Below are 18,355 nucleotides of genomic sequence, written 5' to 3'. Positions count from 1 at the left end.
GTTATATAAAGAGAGGTACACTGATTCCAGAGTTTTATTGGTACTTTGATCTATAACATTTTAAATGCTTTTTCACTTTTCTTTTGAGAATGTATTAGAGTTTTCTAGGGAGTTGGTAAGTTGCGTATTTACTTTGGTTACATCTTCATAAACATTACAATTGTTATTGTAGAAAAATTGTATGTGATTTTTTGAGCTGGAAGCTAGAAGAGAAACCCTGGCCCAGTTTCCTTTGCAACCTGGAAAGATCGCCACTTTCACCGTCAACGTCCGTGTGAAGCTGGACTTCTCTGGCCAGGAGAACCTCCTGCAGGACCTCAGCGACGGTGAGCGCTTCCCGATGTCACTCAGCCCTTCCCGGTCCCCAGTGCGCCGTGGAGCACCCCGGGCGCCTGCTTCTCTTTCTGTTTACTTGCTGATCGTCCAGTAAGCTGAGCTGCTCAGGGCTTCTCCTGGGCACTGGGAACAGAGTGAGTTCCTGTCTGTCTGTAGGCTCAGCTGTTTCTCAATCCCCACTCTACTGTTTTGCTCCTGTTTGCCAGGAGGTCATCCCAGATTAGTGGAATGTAGAATTACTCCATGTTTCCAAGTATAACTGCTGTGATCTTTTGGACAGCTGTGGTGATAAGTTCTCTTCCATAGTCTGGTGATTTCTGTAAGGAAATGGAATCTGGAGAAAACGGGGATTTTTATTTGTTGTAACATTAGTACTAGCTGATTAGGGATAAAATTTCCTAGATTAATTATGTAAAATTATGAGGAATGCTTTATACATTCATTTTGAGGCATTGTGGGGTATTACTGGAGTTTGTCAGTGGATTCTGATCTCTAGAAGTTACCAGCTATAAAACTTCGGGTGAATTACTTAACCTGTCTACACCTTCATCTCCTAATCTATACAATGGTAATACTACCCATTTTTAGGGTTGTTTGAGAATTTGCACATCACCTGGAATATGGTAATGGCTCAACAAGTGTTAGTTATATTTCCCGCCCCACCCTCCGTTATTCATTTAGAAAACATTTAATTATTTATGAGACAAGCATTGGCTCAGCTCTTGGAAAACAAAGTTGAATGAGTCATGGCCCATCACCTGGAGAAGAATAATAGCTAACATTTGAGAGCTTTACATAAATTAACTTACTCTTCAGAACAGCCCTATGAGATAGGTGCCATTAGTGTCCGCATTTTACAAATGAGGGCAGTAAGACACAGGTTGAGTAACTTTCCGAAGGTCACCCAGCTGGGAAATGGCAGAGCTGGGCTATGAACCCAGGCAGCCTGATTCTAGAGCCAGTACTCATAACCAGTGTGCTGTTTTGTGGCTCGTTATTACCCAGAGGGTCAGGCAGAAAGTAAATCGGTGATTACAGCACATTGAGGCTTAAGACTGGGATGCAGATGCAGCTGATCCCATTGGGGAGGCCTGTGAGTTGACATCTGACTTGCACCAGGAGGTTTCCTCGGTGAAGAATAAAATGGGCCCTTCAGGCTGAGGGAGCACCATGTACAGTGGCCCAGAGGCCTGATTGTCAGTTACTAAGTGGGGGTTTCGCTCCAGAGCAGGAGAGCACCTTGCTAGATCTCTTGCCTCTCTCTCTTCCTTTGGGGATGGAATTCTCTTCACTGGCTAGTCTCTCCCAGCCATACCTGCATGCTTAGGAGATGATGCTGTCACACTGAATGCAAGAGGCTGCAGGATTAGCTGTGTGTTTTGCTTCCTATGACAAGAAATTACCTTCCACACTCTTCCCCCTTTGAGAAGTCTCCAGGCACCCTGGCCACCTTGTTCCAGAAACACACCGGCCTATTTCTGCCTGGGGGCCTTGTACCTGCCCTTCTCTTAGCCTGAATGCTTGGCCCCACATTTTATACGACTCGCCCCTATTCAGATCTCGGTTCAGGTGTCCCCTTCACAGAGAGGCCATCCCTGACCACTCTGCTAAATTAGCACTTCCTCTCACCATTGCTCTTGTCACCTCACCCCGCACCCTTGCTTCTTAGCACTTGTTCCCTGAAATTATCTTGTCCGAGTTTTTCCTGTCCATCCATCTCCATCCTTTAGAACCTCCTCTGTCTTGTTCAGTCCTGTTCACACAATGTCTCGAATGAGCCGGGCCAAAGGGCAGTTGCATGTTTGTGGCCTGGATGGGTGCAGGAGGCCCCTCACTCCTCTCCTCCCCGCGACGTGGGTGTTCAGGATTGTATCCTCTTCAGTCTCGTGAGGATTTGCCTCCGAAGACTTCTGTAAAGCATTGTGGAAGGTCTCAAAGTTCTGAGTCAAGAGATTTGTACTGAAATCTCTGTGCTGGAGATCCAGAAATGGACTGCTTTGTTTATTTTTTTTATAACAGTTACTATATTAAGATCTAACATGCCACTGCATAAATTTGCTCTCCCTTACTTTCTGCAGTGTTTAATAGCCATCTTGAGAGTCCTTGTATACTGCTGGTACTTAATAAAAAATTTTTAATATTATTAATGAAGGTAGGAAACAAGTTTATTGTTGGATTTATTAGAAATTCTAAATGTCAAGTGGATTTAACATTATACCAGGCCTTTAAAAAATCAGAAGGAGAGGATTTCTTTTTCTGTTCATAAACTGCTTTACAGCATCAGAATGCATTTTCTATCGGTAGACAAATGGTTCTATTAGTTCTGTCTTTTCTTTTTCCCAAGAAGGGAGTGTGGCAGAATAAATGGTGCCCGTTGCCTGTCCTGGGAACGCTTTAGATATCTTCCCCCGGGGTGTCTAGTAAAATAGGCTTCTTCCTGCTGAGTATCTGGGCTTGAGAAGTGAGGGAGACTGATGCCCCTTCTGCTGCTGATCACCTGTGGCGTCAGGTTGCGACCTTAACTCTGTTTTGGTGGCTGAGTTGATGTGTTCAATGCTGACATATTTTGCTATGTGGTTGTACATGTGCCTTTGGCTTCAGAGGGGTCCGGAGCATTCATTCTGCCTTTCTAAACTGAGAGTAGGATTGCAGCTTGGGCTCTGCAGTCTGAGAATGCCTTTTTCTATCTTTTAAATAAAACCAAAACAAATAGAACTAGAATTATGGTTTCTGACTGGCTTGGGCCATCCTCCTAATTTCTGGTCCGTTAGATATAGCACAGATGTGAAATAGAGCATGGCTGTTATTTGGATGCCCTGTTTATTGTTGTTGGTTAATTGAAGCTCTGGGTGGTTGTTCACATAGCCGTCATGGGATTTGAGACGGAGAATCTAATGTCCATAACCTGAGTACACTTTACAGAGGACGGACACCAGGGGCCCACACAACACCCTTGCAGCGTTGGTCCGTGGGTGATGCGTTGCTGTGTGCGGTTAGTTCTGCCTGAGGCTTCATCAGTCCCCAGAAGGAGCCTGTAGACCCAGTGGCAGGTGTGGGCTCTGGGAACCGGGAGATGACCCCACGGGGCTCGCAGTCTGGCAGTCCCAGAAACACCCAACTGGGGATCGCATGGGGACTGTTTTCAGGTGTGGACTCATATTAACTGCAGTTACAGAAAGCAGATGCCACTTTATAAATTTGTAGCAATAAGGATAGCTGTCCCGCAAACTAGGATACTGATCAAGCATGGGCTGAAGGCAGGTGGAAGGGTTGTCATATATGGCATGTAAGGACTGAACTGACCACTTTATTTGCATTATTTCTATTTAATCTACTCAACAATTTTTTAAGGTAGATACTATCATTATTACTCCCACTTTGTAAAAACAGGGAGGAGGGCTGTTGTAGTTTAAAGGAGATTGAAGAGGTATAACAACAAAGTTCTATGCATGATACTTAATTGTATCCTGGATTTTAAAAAAAAGATTCTAGAGACATTTTTGAGACAATTGGAGAAATTGAATATAAATTATATATTAGATAATATTGTATCAATGATAAATTTCTTGGGTGTGATAATGAAATTATAGTGGAATGTCCTTCTTCTTAAGAAATATATGCTAAAGTATTTAAGGGTAAAATATAATTATGCCTGCAAGTTACTTTGATATGATTCAGCTAAAAAAAAAGAAAGAAAAAGCATGTGAATGTGAATAAAGAGAGAGATAAAGCAAATGTGTCAAATTATTAAAAATTAGTGGCCTTAGATAAAGGGTATATGGGTGTTCATTTCTATTCTGGTAATTTTTCTGTAGGTTTGATATTTTTCAAAAGAAAAGATAGGGAGGAAAAAATGGCTTTGTAGAGCACTGCTTTGATCTACTGTGTTTTGATTTCTAGTTGAACTTAGAAAGCAACTTATTTCCCTTATCTCAAGTTCTTGGGAGACATCTCTCTGTCATTCTCACACAACAAACCTAGGGTAAAAGAAGATATTCACCTTGAAACTGGTATATTCTTTTCCTATGATCTTTAAAATTAGAAATCTTGGAAGATGATGGTAAGGTGTGACAGGTTTTGGAGATCCCTGAATTATCTTCCAAAATAGACTGAGCAGCTAGACAGGAAAATACCCATGGATAATGTATTCAATAAAACTAGATACCAGGGTACCTCTGTGAACCTCCAAATATAAGTAGATGCTGACAAATCACTGATAGTTACAAGGCTTTCATGGTTCCAGCATCTGTGCAAGAGGAAGCAGGGAACAGTGAGTTAATTGGTCTTCTGAAGAATCCCCAAACAGCCAGTAGGTACTCATTGGGAAGTTCAGTGGGCCAAAATAAGAATAGCAGCTGAAACCTGGACAGGTTTCACACATTCCAATAGTAGATGAATGCAAAAAATTCTTCTAGGACAAAGCCCCAACTCAGGAGACTCTGCTGGGAATAGAGGTGGGATAATAGAGGAAAGGAAAGAGAAGGTTTGGCTGAAAATGGAGGAGTAGAACAGAGCCAAGTGATCTGAGAAAATAAGCTGCTGTATTTTTGAGCACTACACAAAAACACAGAAGAGCTGTAGATTTATCAGAGTTAGAAAAGCTATCTTGAAGCATGCTTCCTAAAAGTGCAAGTAAATCAATTTCATATAAAAATGGTCAGCAGGAAAGGATCAAGGTCAAATCCCATACAAAGTTATAATGAAAACAGAGTAAGGAGCAGGATAACATCTACGAAAACCGTGAAAGCGTGCCAGAAAAACATGCTCACAACACTGATGAAAATTATAAACTGTTCAAAAATGAGCTAAAGGACATTAAGAAAATGGTACAAGTTACAAAAGAACAGCACCTTCACTAGCATTTTAACTGAAAATGACATCCTTAAGAGGTCCTTTTTACAAGGACATGCACAGGGACCTGGATTAAGAATAAGAACATATGTTTATTGGGGTACATAATTCAACCTATCACGTGTAGCTAAGACTAAAATGAGTGCCAAAAAGGAGAATGTAGTGTGTCATGGCTAGATGCTCTAACAATATGGATACATTACAATTACTTAAAAGGTGAGGAAGCATGGGGAAATTGTATGTGAAAGTAATTTTTAAACTGTTTTCAGTAATTCTTTTGATAGAGATAGTGTTGGTATTGTTATTAATATTCTGAAACTGTGTATGTAATATGGAATAGAGTAAATGCTTAATTTTCTGATAATCTAATTCATTCATCTAAATCTGGTCTTGATCTAGGTTTCTGGTGTGGGAGAAAGGAGGTTACTGATGTGAGATAAAAGAGGTTAAGTAAAAACCCTGTGGTCCAGAATTTGAATTGAAAAGATCAGTAAGAAATCACAATTTAAAAGATCGATCTGTCCTTTCCATCTGTCCAAACGTCTGTCAGTCCACCCGTTTATCCGTCCATCCATCCAAACTATCTCTTAGTTGTGTCCACTACCAGGGCCTAGAAACTGACCAAGGCAGCATCAGGGAGCATTCCCAGTGTGTACATCACGGTCTTGAAACACTCTTTCCTGCTGGAAGAAACAAGGGCTTCTCGGGGTAATGGCTGATTCCAGGTGTGGAGCCGGAAGTGCAACAGGATGATCTTGGAAGATCAAAGACTACCAGGGCTGTGTCAAAAGGACCCAGGAATCAACTCGAAGGGGCTGCCACTGGCGATTTGGCATCAGTAAGGATGATAACTCTGTTTCAATCCATTAGTTCATTTGGTACTAAAAAGAATTATTCATGTTTGGAAAATGATAGGCAACCAATTCATTATTTTGAAAATGGTAAGGAGCATTTATCTGCCTTTCCCATATAAACTGTCCTATTGGACAGCCTCATAGTTGATGAGGAGGGTGTGGTTTCTCTCTCAGAAGTATTCCAGCTAGCACTCTAGGAGGAATGGTAGAGTTGGAATAGCATCACTCTGCAATCCCTAGTGGATTAACGGATGAAGACTGAGCACCTCCCCCATGCCGTGTGCCCCCACCCCAGCCCTGCGCCTGCGCGGCCCCACAGCTCCAACTGCCAATTTCCAGGAACTCAGGGACAGAAAAACTTGTTAAACTGCATCATGAGGCTGCAATCAGCAGTCCAGACTGTGGGAAACTACAGTCAAACAGCCTGGTTCCTTCAACAAACAAATTAGAAGTGAAAAACAGTGGGGAAGGGTGGGGGGGATGAGAGGGCTGCCTGGGGTTTAAAAGGGATTTAAACGACATATCTGAAAAAAAGAAAAACAGGCAGAACTAAACTATAGGGTTTACAGCTGCATGCTTAGGTAGTGAAATGATTAATCATAATAATGATAATAATAATAATAAAGCAAGGAAGTGATTATTTTAATGCCAGGATAGTGGTTACTTTGGGTGGAGGAAGGGGATTATGATTGGGATGAGGCAAATTGTGGACTCCTCGGTGGCTGGCAAAATTCTCTTTTTTGACTTGTATGGTAGTTTCAGGGGTGTTTGCTTTATAATAGTTCATTAACCTTTACATTTATTTTATGCAATTTTGTCAATCTGTGCTATATTTCACAATAAAATATCTTAAGAACAAAAAAATTGGAAATTTCTGGGCAATAATACTTTTGCCTGGTTTGTTGTGAACTGCATGTCTGTTTTCATTTTGTGAACAAATGGAGATTGATTTTTTTTTTTTTTTTTTTTTTTTTTTAGTTTTGATGTGATACCAGCATATGTGAGGTGTGCTACCACCTGAGGGTGGAGGGTAGGAGGGAGTGTGGTGCAAATCCCATCCTTTAAATTACCTGCTTCTATTGCATCTTGAGAAGGAACCAGCTGACTCTGGTGAATGACATTCATTTACTCTCCTTTAATGTACCCATACCGAATCTCTTTAGTACTGAACCTTTCTCCAAGTCTCTCTCTCCTTTCTTTGTTTCTCTGTCTGTAGGGCTCCCTTTAGTATCTCCAGTAGGGCAGGTCTCTTGTTAGCAAATTCTCTCAGCATTCGTTTTTTTGTGCAAAATTTAAGCTCTCCCTCAAATTTGAAGGAGAGCTTTGCTGGATAAAGTATTCTTGGTTGGAAATTTTTCTCACTCAGAATTTTAAATATGTCGTGCCACTGCCTTCTTGCCTCCATGGTGGCTGCTGAGTAGTCACTACTTAGTCTTATGCTGTTTCCTTTGTATGTGGTGAATTGCTTTTCTCTTGCTGCTTTCAGAACTTGCTCCTTCTCTTCTGTGTTTGACAGTGTGGTCAGAATATGTCTCGGAGTGGGTTCATTTGGATTTATTCTATTTGGAGTATGCTGGGCATTTATGATTTGTGTACTTATAGTGTTTAGAAGATTTGGGAAGTTTTCCCCAACAATTTCTTTGAATACTCTTCCTAGACCTTTACCCTTTTCTTCTCCTTCTGGAACACCAATGAGTCTTATATTTGGACGTTTCATATTATCTATCATATCCCTGAGGTCCATTTCAATTTTTTTGATTTTTTTCCCCATTCTTTCTTTTGTGCTTTCATTTTCCATTCTGTCATCTTCCAGGTCACTGATTCGTTGTTCAGCTTCCTCTAGTCTTGTACTATGAGTATCCAGAATCTTTTTAATTTGGTCAACAGTTTCTTTAATTTCCATAAGATCATCTGTTTTTTTAATTTAGTCTTGCAGTGTCTTCTTTATGCTCTTCTAGGGTCTTCTTGATGTCCTTTATATCCTGTTCCATGCTCTTCTTGATGTCTTTTATATCCCGTGCCATGGTCTCATCGTTCATCTTTAGTTCTTTAATTAGTTGCTCTAAGTACTGTATTTCTTCTGATCTTTTGATTTGGGTGCTTGGGCTTGAGTTATCCGTATTGTCTGGTTTTTTCATGTGCTTGAAAATTTTCTGTTGTTATTGGCCTCTTGGCATTTGCTTAACTTGGTAGGGTTCTTTTAGGATTTATAGACCAATTGAAATCCTTATCTCTGATTTGTCAGGTCTGCAGCTTCGTGGAGTACACTTTCTCTAACTAACCAGCAGGTGGCGTCCACGAGCCACCTGTTCTCCACAAGCCAGTTCTCCCCTGCTTTGCCTCTGTGGTGAGTGGGGGAGTAAGTCTTGTGGGGTCCAGTTGGTGTACCAAGCTTGCGTGTGTAGTTGGTGTTGCCCCCCTGTATAAGGGGTGTGTGTCTGGGCAGTCAGGGAGGAGGGCGGCTCTAACAATCAAATCTCCCTGGTGTTCTGGAGTTTTAAAGCTGCTGCAATAGTCTAATCCTTTGGTTCAGTCCTGCCACAGTTTGTCTCTGCTACTGACCCACAAGTCCTTGGTATTGGCGTGTGGCCCCTGAGACTTGTGAGTGGGTCCCTCTTCCAGGCCTTGCACCCCCTGTTCCTCTGTTGAGGGATGACTGTGCTATGTCACAGGTGAGTGCCGTCCCCCCAGGGTGGTTCTGGGCTGCTGGGCTGTGTAGGGAGGCTCCCAGTCTGCTGAAATGATGTCTGAATGGGGCTTGTTAATTCCCACTGCTCCACCTTCCCAAGTCTGGGACAACCAGCTGAGGGTGCAGGGAAGGCTAATGTCCACGCCCAGTTTTGTGGTGTATGCGTGTTATTGTAAGCACTTCTGTCACACTCGGTTGTCTGGAGTAGCTCTAGGCTATGGGGCTGGCGATGGGCAGGAGTGTTTCCTGTCCACCAGGATGATGGCTGTGGGAGGACGCCCCCATTTTCTTGGGAAGTTGTGGTGTTTAGTGAATTTTCTCAGCCACTGGATTATTGCCTTTTGTCTCAGAGCTCTCTTAGTTCTGCTCTTGTCTTGACCTGCCCAAATTGGAAGTCTTTGAGGCTCTCTGTATTGGGCTTCTTAGAGTAATTGTTTTAGAAAATGAAAAAAAGATAAAAAAAAAAAAAAAGGAAAAAAAAAGGGCCCTCCCGGCAGATCAAATGCGTTATTGAAATGCTAAGAGACAAAGCAATTAGGGCTATTAAGGAAAGATCCAGGGGGCAGAGAGATCAGTTTTTCTTCGGGTTTTGCAAATGAGCCTGCGGGCCTGAGCTCTGCCCTTCCCCTTTCTATGTTCATCAGAACTCCAAAAAGCATCTGCTTTTATTTTTGAGTTTGTCTTGCTGTTTTTTGCTATGCCAATCTCCTCTCTGCTGGGCTGGCTGTGTCCCCTGGCCACAAAAACTTATAGATTTCGCTGATCTCAGCAGTTCCACGTTTTCATGAGTGTTGTATGAAGTATGCCAAAAGTCAGATTGCTCTGTGGTGTCCACGCAGTTCCTGGCTTTCTATCTACTTTCCTGGAGGAGTAAGTAAAACATATACCTCACCAATCCACCATCTTGCCCCGCCCTGTCCTTCCTCATTTACTCTCATGAATTTTAATACTGTAGGGGAAGTATGCTTATCTGCACTATAGGGTTCTCCCACCACTGAACATTCATTCATTCAAAAAATATTGACAAGTGTGTTTGTGGTCCTGCTCTTGTCTGTGTGCTGTCCTTTTCAAACCCTCTGCCCCTCTCTTACACCCTGGCTCTCAGCAGATGACTTTTTCCAAGATAAATGGAGTCCATAGACAGAAACTTTCTCAACTTCCTTCTCTCCATCTGGAATACATTTGCATTTCCACCTATTTGATCCCAGAGGGAGATATGATTCTCCTCTTATCAGAGGCTAATTCTTTCACTGTGTTCTACATCAATTATTCTCTCTTGGGGCTTTTAACATTGGCCCATGTTTTTCCGAGTCCATGAACATCACCTGCATGAGTGGGTGTTTGCCAAAATGCAGATTCCTTTGCACACCCTGATCTTCCAAATATGTCTCTGAGGGTTCTGGTTTGGGGACAGGTCAGAAATTCCTGAGGAGATTCATCTGCACACCCAGGTTTGAGCAATTTTTGGTAGTCCCTCAGCATATATGTTCCATCTTTTTCTCTGTTAGAAATCTAGACAAAAAGAACAACTCCTTTTCTCAACCATGCATTTCTCTGTAGCTGCCACTCTTTCTTCTTTCTTTTCTCCTCCCTTCTTGTACTCTTCACCTTGCTGAGGTGAGGGGTTGACTCCCCACCACAGCTTCCACTTTTCAGTCCTCTTCGGGCAGCACGGTGTCTGTCTGCTCCCTACAGGGTCCTCCTCCAGCCCAGGCACCTCCTCTCCCCCCCTGCATGGACTTGTTCCTCCCGATCATCCGTCACTGGCTCCTGCTTTGTGTCTGCATCCCAATCATTGGATTGTTTTGTCCTTAGCCCTCTCTTCTTCTTATACCATATTTTTCCTGAACGATTTCATAAACTTCCATAACCTCAATTCCCACTCTATGCTAATGACTGAAATCTTTATTTCTCATCTGAATTCCAAATGGTTAGCTGTTTTGACATTTTTACCTGGCAGTCCCCAAAGCACCTCAAATTCATTATTTCCACATTTGGATGCGCTGGTATTCCGTCCAGACCTGCTCATCTTTGTGTTTACTCGGTTGATGAAAGGAGTTGCCATCTACTCAGTGGTGCAAGCGGGAAACCAGGCATCCTTCTAGGCTGCTCCTTCCCCAGTACTGCCAACACCCATCGGTGTCACTCTGCTCTGTCTGTTCTTTGTCTTAACTATCCCTACTCCACCTCCTCTTTGCCTCGGTGTGCATTCTCAACGTCTTTTTTTTAAATCGTTAAATGTGCCTAGCAACTCATCTCCCTGCCACAAGGCTTGCCTTCTTGATTTTTTTTTCTCTTGATTTTTCTCAAAAACAAATAACCCTCCTCAGTTTGGGGTATTAAGGCCCTATATAATCTGCTCCAACCTTTCATTTGCTTCATTTGTGCTGCTGGCCTCTTACATTTTATATTCAGCCACCCTGAAATATGGTTTTGAGTGTGTGTTTTTTCCTCTGCCTGCCTGCTGATCCCAACTCATTCGCTTTCTCTTTTAAGCCCGTAGACCTCCTTCCTACATATTCTTTCATGACAAAGTTAGTTGTCTCCTGTGTGGTATATGGAACCTTGGAAAACCATGGGTTTCTCCCACACTGTTTTGCTTTACATCTCGATTCCCAACTTCCAGCACTGGGCCTGCTCAAGAGATTTCCAGTGAAGATTTGTTGACTGAGGGGATGAAGGCAGTGAGTGAAAGGTCAAATGATTACCAAAGACCTGTCATGAAGCCAAACTGAGTGTTCCTGAGCGCGAGTCCAGAACAAGGAGAGATGTCTGGGCAGGGATGACTTCTGGGTGGAGGATGAGCTCAACAGCAGCGAGCAGGGAGGGAGGAGGCGGGTCAGCGCGGACCAGCCTGGGCAGCATAGGGGATCCAGGACGAAGAGCGGAAACAGGTGGGAATGGTAGGGTCAGGCGGGCGACAGAGGGCCCTAAACTCCAGGAAATAATTTGAGCTTTACTGAAAGGTACTGGAGAGCCACTGAACATTTTTGGAAGGCAGGCTGGCATGCTGGAGATGCTGTTTGAAGGTGAATGGGCTGGGTTGGAGGGGTGGCCTGAGGTTTACCTGCGAGGCCAGGGGGCCTGGAGAGGGTACGGTGGAGGGGTTGGGTGGGGGTGGTCTTTTCCCCTGAGCACATCCTTCCCCCATCTTCCCTGTCGGCTGTCAGTGGAGGATTTTATGTGTTTGCCACACAGAAGTGAGTAGCAGGTCAGGCAGTTTGATGAGCTGCCATTAGAATTTATTCTGTTCTCCATAGAAAAATGCATTTATTCTTGCCTGAAATGTCTCATGTTTGTTAGACTAAAGACAAACACTGCCTTTGGGAAGTTGGAATCATTCAGTTCTTTGTCTAGAGTTGGAGACAACTGAAACAAACAAAAAAAAGCCAACATATTTACATCTGGCATTTTATTATACTTTGCCTCTTCACAATTTAATGATAATGGATGCTTCAATTTACCATTGTGGCCCAGAATTAATTTTATTTGAGAGCCTTCACTTTTGAGTATACTATATTTGATTTCCTAACTTTCCCCTTCCCCTTCCCCCTGTTATTGTACTCTAAAATTGGAACAATTATTCAATGTCTTTGCCTCTATCTACTGCTCCACTTGAAAATAATAATTTTTAGAATTTTCCTATTTTTTAAAGAATATTGACTCATCCCAAATTACTCAGAAATGAAAGGCAAAGGTGATTGAAATCTTATGCCATAATGTTCCTTTTTTTCTTTGTAAATCCTGAAGTCCTCAGGCTTTCACAAACATATGTGTTTTTAGAAGAAGGCGGCCAGGATTTTACTGAACCCTGGGCTCTGAGGCTAGAGACTGGAGGGGATGGAAGGGAATACATGTTTACTGAGAGCTCTCACAGTTGGGTGTGTCTCTAAGGCACTTCCTATGCATCTTTGTGTTCCCTCTCCCCGTGACCTTGTGAGCGGTTGCTGCTGCCTTCCCCTCCAGGCCTGCCTTCTCGCCTTCCCCGCCTGAGCTCGGGGGTGGCCCTCCATGCCAGCCCAAGCTCGGGGGTGACCCTCCATGCCAGCCTGAGCTTGGCGGTGACCCTCCATGCCACATGCCAGCCTGAACTCGGGGGTGACCCTCCATGCCAGCACTAGGCCCCAGCCACTGTAACTCTGGTTGTAGGTTTGGTCTCACTACTCTGTAAGCGTCTCAAGGAAAGGGCCAGAGTCTTACTTGTCTTTTAGTTCTTGGCTCCTAGCTTTGTGTCTGGAGCTTTGTCTTCTACCTCATGGGCAGCTCTTTGTCAGTTTCATTTGGTGAGTCTTCCTCTTTCTCCTTCCCATTAACCACCAGAATCCCTTAGGGCTCCATCCAAGGGCCTCTTCTAGTTTTCCCCTCGGTTCTTTCAAAATGTTCTCAACTGCTCAGATGGCTTCCGTGATGCCCTCTCCCCACCCTTAGCCCCTCATTCCCCACCCCAGCCAGACCTCTTTCCTGAGCTCCTGGCCCATGGATCCAGGCTGCTTCACTGACACTAGAAACTCAAAATGAATTTGCCCTCCCCCAACACTCTTGTTTGACCATCAGTCTTCCCCCTCTTTGGGCTTGCACCATGCTCCATTTGATTGCCCCTGCTGGGATACTGAAGATCATCTTGTTCTTTTCCCTTGGCCTCCCCCTGCCCACTGAGTTTTGTTGCTTCTACCTTCTAATCACCTCTCCGGGTCACTGACTGCTTCCAGCCCTTCCTCTCGCTGCTGCCAGCCTGTTCTCCACTTTGCTTCATGACAAGACTTTCAGGAAACATCACTGACCTTGCCAATGTCCTGTCTGAATAGTTGATAGCTTTCCTTAGCTCTTGAAATCCAAAATCTTTCCATGGTCCTCAAGAATCCTCACTGATAGGATGTCTGTCTGTCCTCCCAGTCTTATCTCTCGTCAGGGTCTCACTCAGTCTTAGCATTTGAGCCACTCTAGCCTTCTTTTATTTCCTGGAGTTTGCCACAGTCTTTTTCCGTGTCAGGGATTTACACGTAACTTTTCACTCTTTCCCTACTTCCCCTTCTTCCTACCCTCTTTTGGCATCCTTCATATGTCTGCTTAAAAATCATTTCCCCGGAGAAGCCCACCGTGATCCCTGCCCCTCACATCCACGGATTAGGTTGGCTCCTTTCATGACACACCCCTATATCCCCTATATTTCTCTTATGTAGAGCTCATCACATACGTAATGACTTGTTTGAAGTCTGTCTTTCCTGCTAGATTTTAAGCTACAGGGTTCATTTTGTCATTCGCTGTACAATACCTGCAGCACCTTTACCTGGCACATGGCAAAGCCATGATAGGTGTTGATGAATGAATGAAGGGGGGTGAGCAGGTCATCATGTTACAAACGAGTATGCTAGTGCTGTGGGCGAACCATCAGCGTTTGTTTCCACCTCAGGCTGGCCCCTCCATTGTGGGTGCAATCTCATTCCTTTTCTTTTATTTAAGGACAACACTCCAGAAATTGCCCCCTTTATCTCCCATAGCAGAAATTGTATCTCTCTATTGTGTTATATCCACTATTAGCATGTAAAATCTCCCATGATAATATTGCTGCTACATACTTCTCCTTCACCCCTTATCTTATCCCAACAAGTTGTGTATAATTTATTATTTTATATTCCCCTGCTCCAGATCTCCTTTAAGTTCACTCCAATTGGCATTAATTTATTTATTTGAGAAGTTGTGGGTTTATACAACAACCATGCATAAAACAAAGATACCATACACCATCTGTTCCAGTTTGCTAATGCTTCCGGAACGCAAAACACCAGAAATGGATTGGCTTTTATAAAAGGGGGTTTATTTGGTTACACAGTTACAGTCTTAAGGCCGTAAAGTGTCAAGGTAATGTAGTAACAATTGGGTACCTTCACTGGAGGATGGGCAATGGCGTCTGGAAAACCTCTGTTAGCTCAGAAGGCACATGGCTGGCATCTTCTTGCTCCCAGGTTGCATTTCAAAATGGCGTTCTCCAAAATGTTCCTCTTGGGGCATTTGTCCTTGCTTATCTTCTCCAGAGCAAAAGTCTGCTTTCAATGGCCATCTTCAAACTGTCTCTCATCTGCAGCTCTTCTCTCAGCTCCTGTGCATTCTTCAAAGTGTCCCTCTTGGTTGTAGCAAACTCGCTCCTTCTGTCTGTGCTTATATAGTGCTCCAGGGAACTAATCAAGGCCCTCACTAAATGGGCGGGGCCACACTTCCATGGAAATTACATAATCAGAGTTATCACCTGCAATTGGGTGGGTTGCATCTCCATGGAAACCCTCAAAGAATTACAATCCAATCAACACCAATACATCTGCCCACACAAGATTGCATCAAAGATCATGGTGTTTTGGGGGACATGATACATCCAAACCGGCACACCATCCTACCACCACCAACTTGCATTGGTATGGACGTTTGTTACCATTTATGTTAGCACATTTTCATAATTGTACTATTAATTAAAATCAGTGGTTTAATTTAGGGTCCACTGTGTAGTGGAGTTACATGGATTAAATTTTTTTTTAAATTTTGTTATCATATATACAATCTAACATTTCCCATTTCAATAATGTTCAGATATATGTCAGTGGTGTTAATTGTGGTCACAACATTGTGCTAACATCACCACTATCCATTACCAAAACATTTCTGTCATTCCAAATAAGAACGCTGTACTTTTTGTGAATTAACTTCCTATTCCCTATCCTATCCTATCCCTAGTAATTTATATTCTAGATTCTGACTCTTTGAGTTTACTTATTCTAATTGTTTCAAAACAGTGAGATCATGCAATATTTGTCCTTTTGTGCCTGGCTTATTTCAGTTAATGTGATGTCTTCAAGGTTCATCCACGTCATCTCATGTATCAGGACCTCAATCCTTTTTACCTTTAAATATATTCCATTGTATATATAGACCATATTTTATATATCCATTTATCAGTTGATGGACACTTGGGTTGCTTCCATCTTTTGGTATTTGTGAATAATGCTGCTATGAACATCGGTGTGCAAATATCTGTTCAAGTCCCTGCTTCAGTTCTTTTGGATATATACTAAGTCGTGGGATTCCTGGGTCATGTGGTAGTTCTATACTTAGCTTTCTGAGGACGCACCAAACTGTCTTCCACAACGGCTGTACCATATTGCATTCCCACCAGCAGTGAATGAGGGTTCCTGTTTCTCCTCATCCTTTCCAACACTTGTAGTTTTCTGTTTTTTTTTTTTTTTTAAATAGCAGCCATTCTAATGGATGTGAAATGGTATCTCATTGTGGTTTTGATTTGCGTTACCCTGTGGCTAATGATGTTGAGCATCTTTTCATGTGCTTTCTGGCCATTTGCCTATCTTCTTTGGAGAGATGCTGTTCAAGTCTTTTGCCCAGTCTTTTGTTGTTGAGTTGAAGGATTTATTTATATATTCTGGATATTAATCCTTTATTGGATATGTTGTTTCCAAATATTTTCTCCCAGTGTATAGATTGTTGTTTTACTTTCATGATAAAGGCCTTTTAGGAAACAAAGTTTTAAATATTGATGAGGTCCCATTTATCTAATTTTTCTTTTGTTGCTTGTGCTTTGGGTATAAAGTTTAAAAAACCACTATGTAGCACAACATCCTAAAGATGGTTCTCTACATTTCCTCCTAGGAGTTTGATAGTTCTAGTTTTCTTTTATTAAGGTCTTTGATCCATTTTGAGTTGATTTTAGTATATGGTGTGAGGTAGAGGTTCTATTTCTTTTTTTTGTACCATTTGTTGATGAGACTATTCTTTCCCAATTGAGTGGTCTTTGCCACCTTGTCAAAATCATTTGGCCATAAATGTGAGGCTTGATATCTGAGCTCTCAATTCAATTCCATGGGTCTATGTACCCATGCTGTTTTGATTACTTTGAGGTTTTTTCCCCCCCTTGGTTACCCTCTTTTTCATGTCTGATATATATTTTTCAACTTTTAATTTTGAAATAATTTTAGATATAGAGAAGATTTGGAAAGATAGTAGGGAGAGTTTGCATATACCCTTCACCCAGCTTCCCCTAATGTTGACATTTTACATAGCCGCAGTACATTTATAAAAATTAAGAAATTAATGTTGGCACAATACTATTATCTAAACTACAGACTTTATTTGATTTCCTGTTTTTCTTCCAATGCCATTTTTCTATTGCATGATCTAACCCAGGATATCATATTGCATTTAGTCATCATGTCTCCTTAGTGTCTTTCAATGTATGTCAGTTTCTTGGTCTTTGTTTGTCTTTATGTCCTAGACACTTTTGACAAGTACTGGTCAAGTATTTTGTAGAATGTTCTTCAATTTGGGTTTGGCTTATATTTTCTCCTCATTTTACTGGACTTTTTACAATATCCCAGAGGTGAATTGTCCTTCTCTTGAGGGGTTTCTGTTGTCAATGTGATCACCAATTAACTGGTGATGTTAATGTCCATCACTTGGTTAAGGTGGTGTCTGCCAGGTATCTCCAGGGCAAAGTTTCTACTTTCCCTTTTCCATACTCTCTCTGTTAGATGTGGGCCGCTAAGTCCAGCCCATGCTCCAGGGTGGAGAATTAAATGCCGTTTCCTGAGGGGGGATGTATCCACAAATTTGTGGACATTTTTGAAACCCATTACTTTGAGACTATGCTAATATTTTGTTTCTCTGTTTCTCAAAGTTTTGACCACTGTTTTTAGAATTCATCACTGGATCTTGCCTCAGGCAATTTATTACAGTGCTGTTCTCTTGGTGATTTTCTATTTCCCTTATTTCTTCTACTTTGATTTTTTGAGATTTTTCTCTAAGAAAAATGTGTTCCTTCTCTCCAATTTGTTTATCTATTCAAACATTCCCTTTTTGGAATATAATATAAATTGAGTAATAGAATATATAGCCTTTTGGGTCGTCGTCTTTTTTGTTTTTTTTAACTTAGGAAAATGCATTTAAAGATTCATTCAGCTTGTTCTGTGAGTCAATGCTTCTTTCCTTGTTATTGCAGTATAGCATTCCATTATACGGGTGTACCACAATTTGTTTATCCACTGACCCATGAAAGGACATGTTAGTTACTTTCAGTTTTTAGCAATTGTGAATAAAACTGTTATTATAAAGAGTTATGTATAGCTTTTGCTTGAACATGTTTTCAAGTCATTTGGATAAATACCTTGGGTTGTTATTACTGCTGGGTGTAGTAAGTCTATGTTGAACCATATAAGAAACTGCCAAATTGTCTTACAAAGTGACTGTACCATTTTGCATCCCCACTGGCAATGAAGGAGAATTTCTGTGGTTCCAATTTCTCATCAGCATTTGGTATTGTCAGTTTTTTTGGATTTTAGCTATTTTTATAAGACCACAATATCTCATGGTGGTTTTAACTCACATTTCTTTAATGATTAATTAGTTTGAGTATCATTTCATGTGCTTATTTGTCTTCCATATATCTTCTTTGAGGAAGTGTCTGTTCAGATCTTTTGCCCATTTTTTGTTGGGTAGTTAATTCTCTTATTGTTGAATTTTAAGGGTTTTGTATATTTTTTTGGATACAAGTCCTTCATTCGATATATGATTTCCAAATATTTTCTCCCATTCTTTGGCTTGTCTCTTCATTCTCTTTACAGTGTCTTTT

At 41.9% G+C, this 18,355-nt stretch overlaps 1 protein-coding gene across 1 annotated transcript in view; it reads left to right on the top strand.

The window, feature by feature from the left end:
• The window catches only part of TRAPPC9 (trafficking protein particle complex 9), a 743,379-nt gene that overhangs the window by 218,732 nt on the left and 506,292 nt on the right, over positions 1 to 18,355 (top strand). The window contains exon 17 of the mRNA XM_037803518.1: positions 208 to 326. Within this exon, the coding sequence (XP_037659446.1) occupies positions 208 to 326 (119 nt within the window). The remainder of the gene's footprint in view (positions 1 to 207; positions 327 to 18,355) is intronic.

The sequence above is a fragment of the Choloepus didactylus genome, chromosome 14, assembly GCF_015220235.1.
Source record: "Choloepus didactylus isolate mChoDid1 chromosome 14, mChoDid1.pri, whole genome shotgun sequence".
In the NCBI taxonomy this organism is placed as follows: Eukaryota; Metazoa; Chordata; class Mammalia; order Pilosa; family Megalonychidae; genus Choloepus; species Choloepus didactylus.
This window is presented reverse-complemented; position numbering and strand designations above follow the sequence as displayed.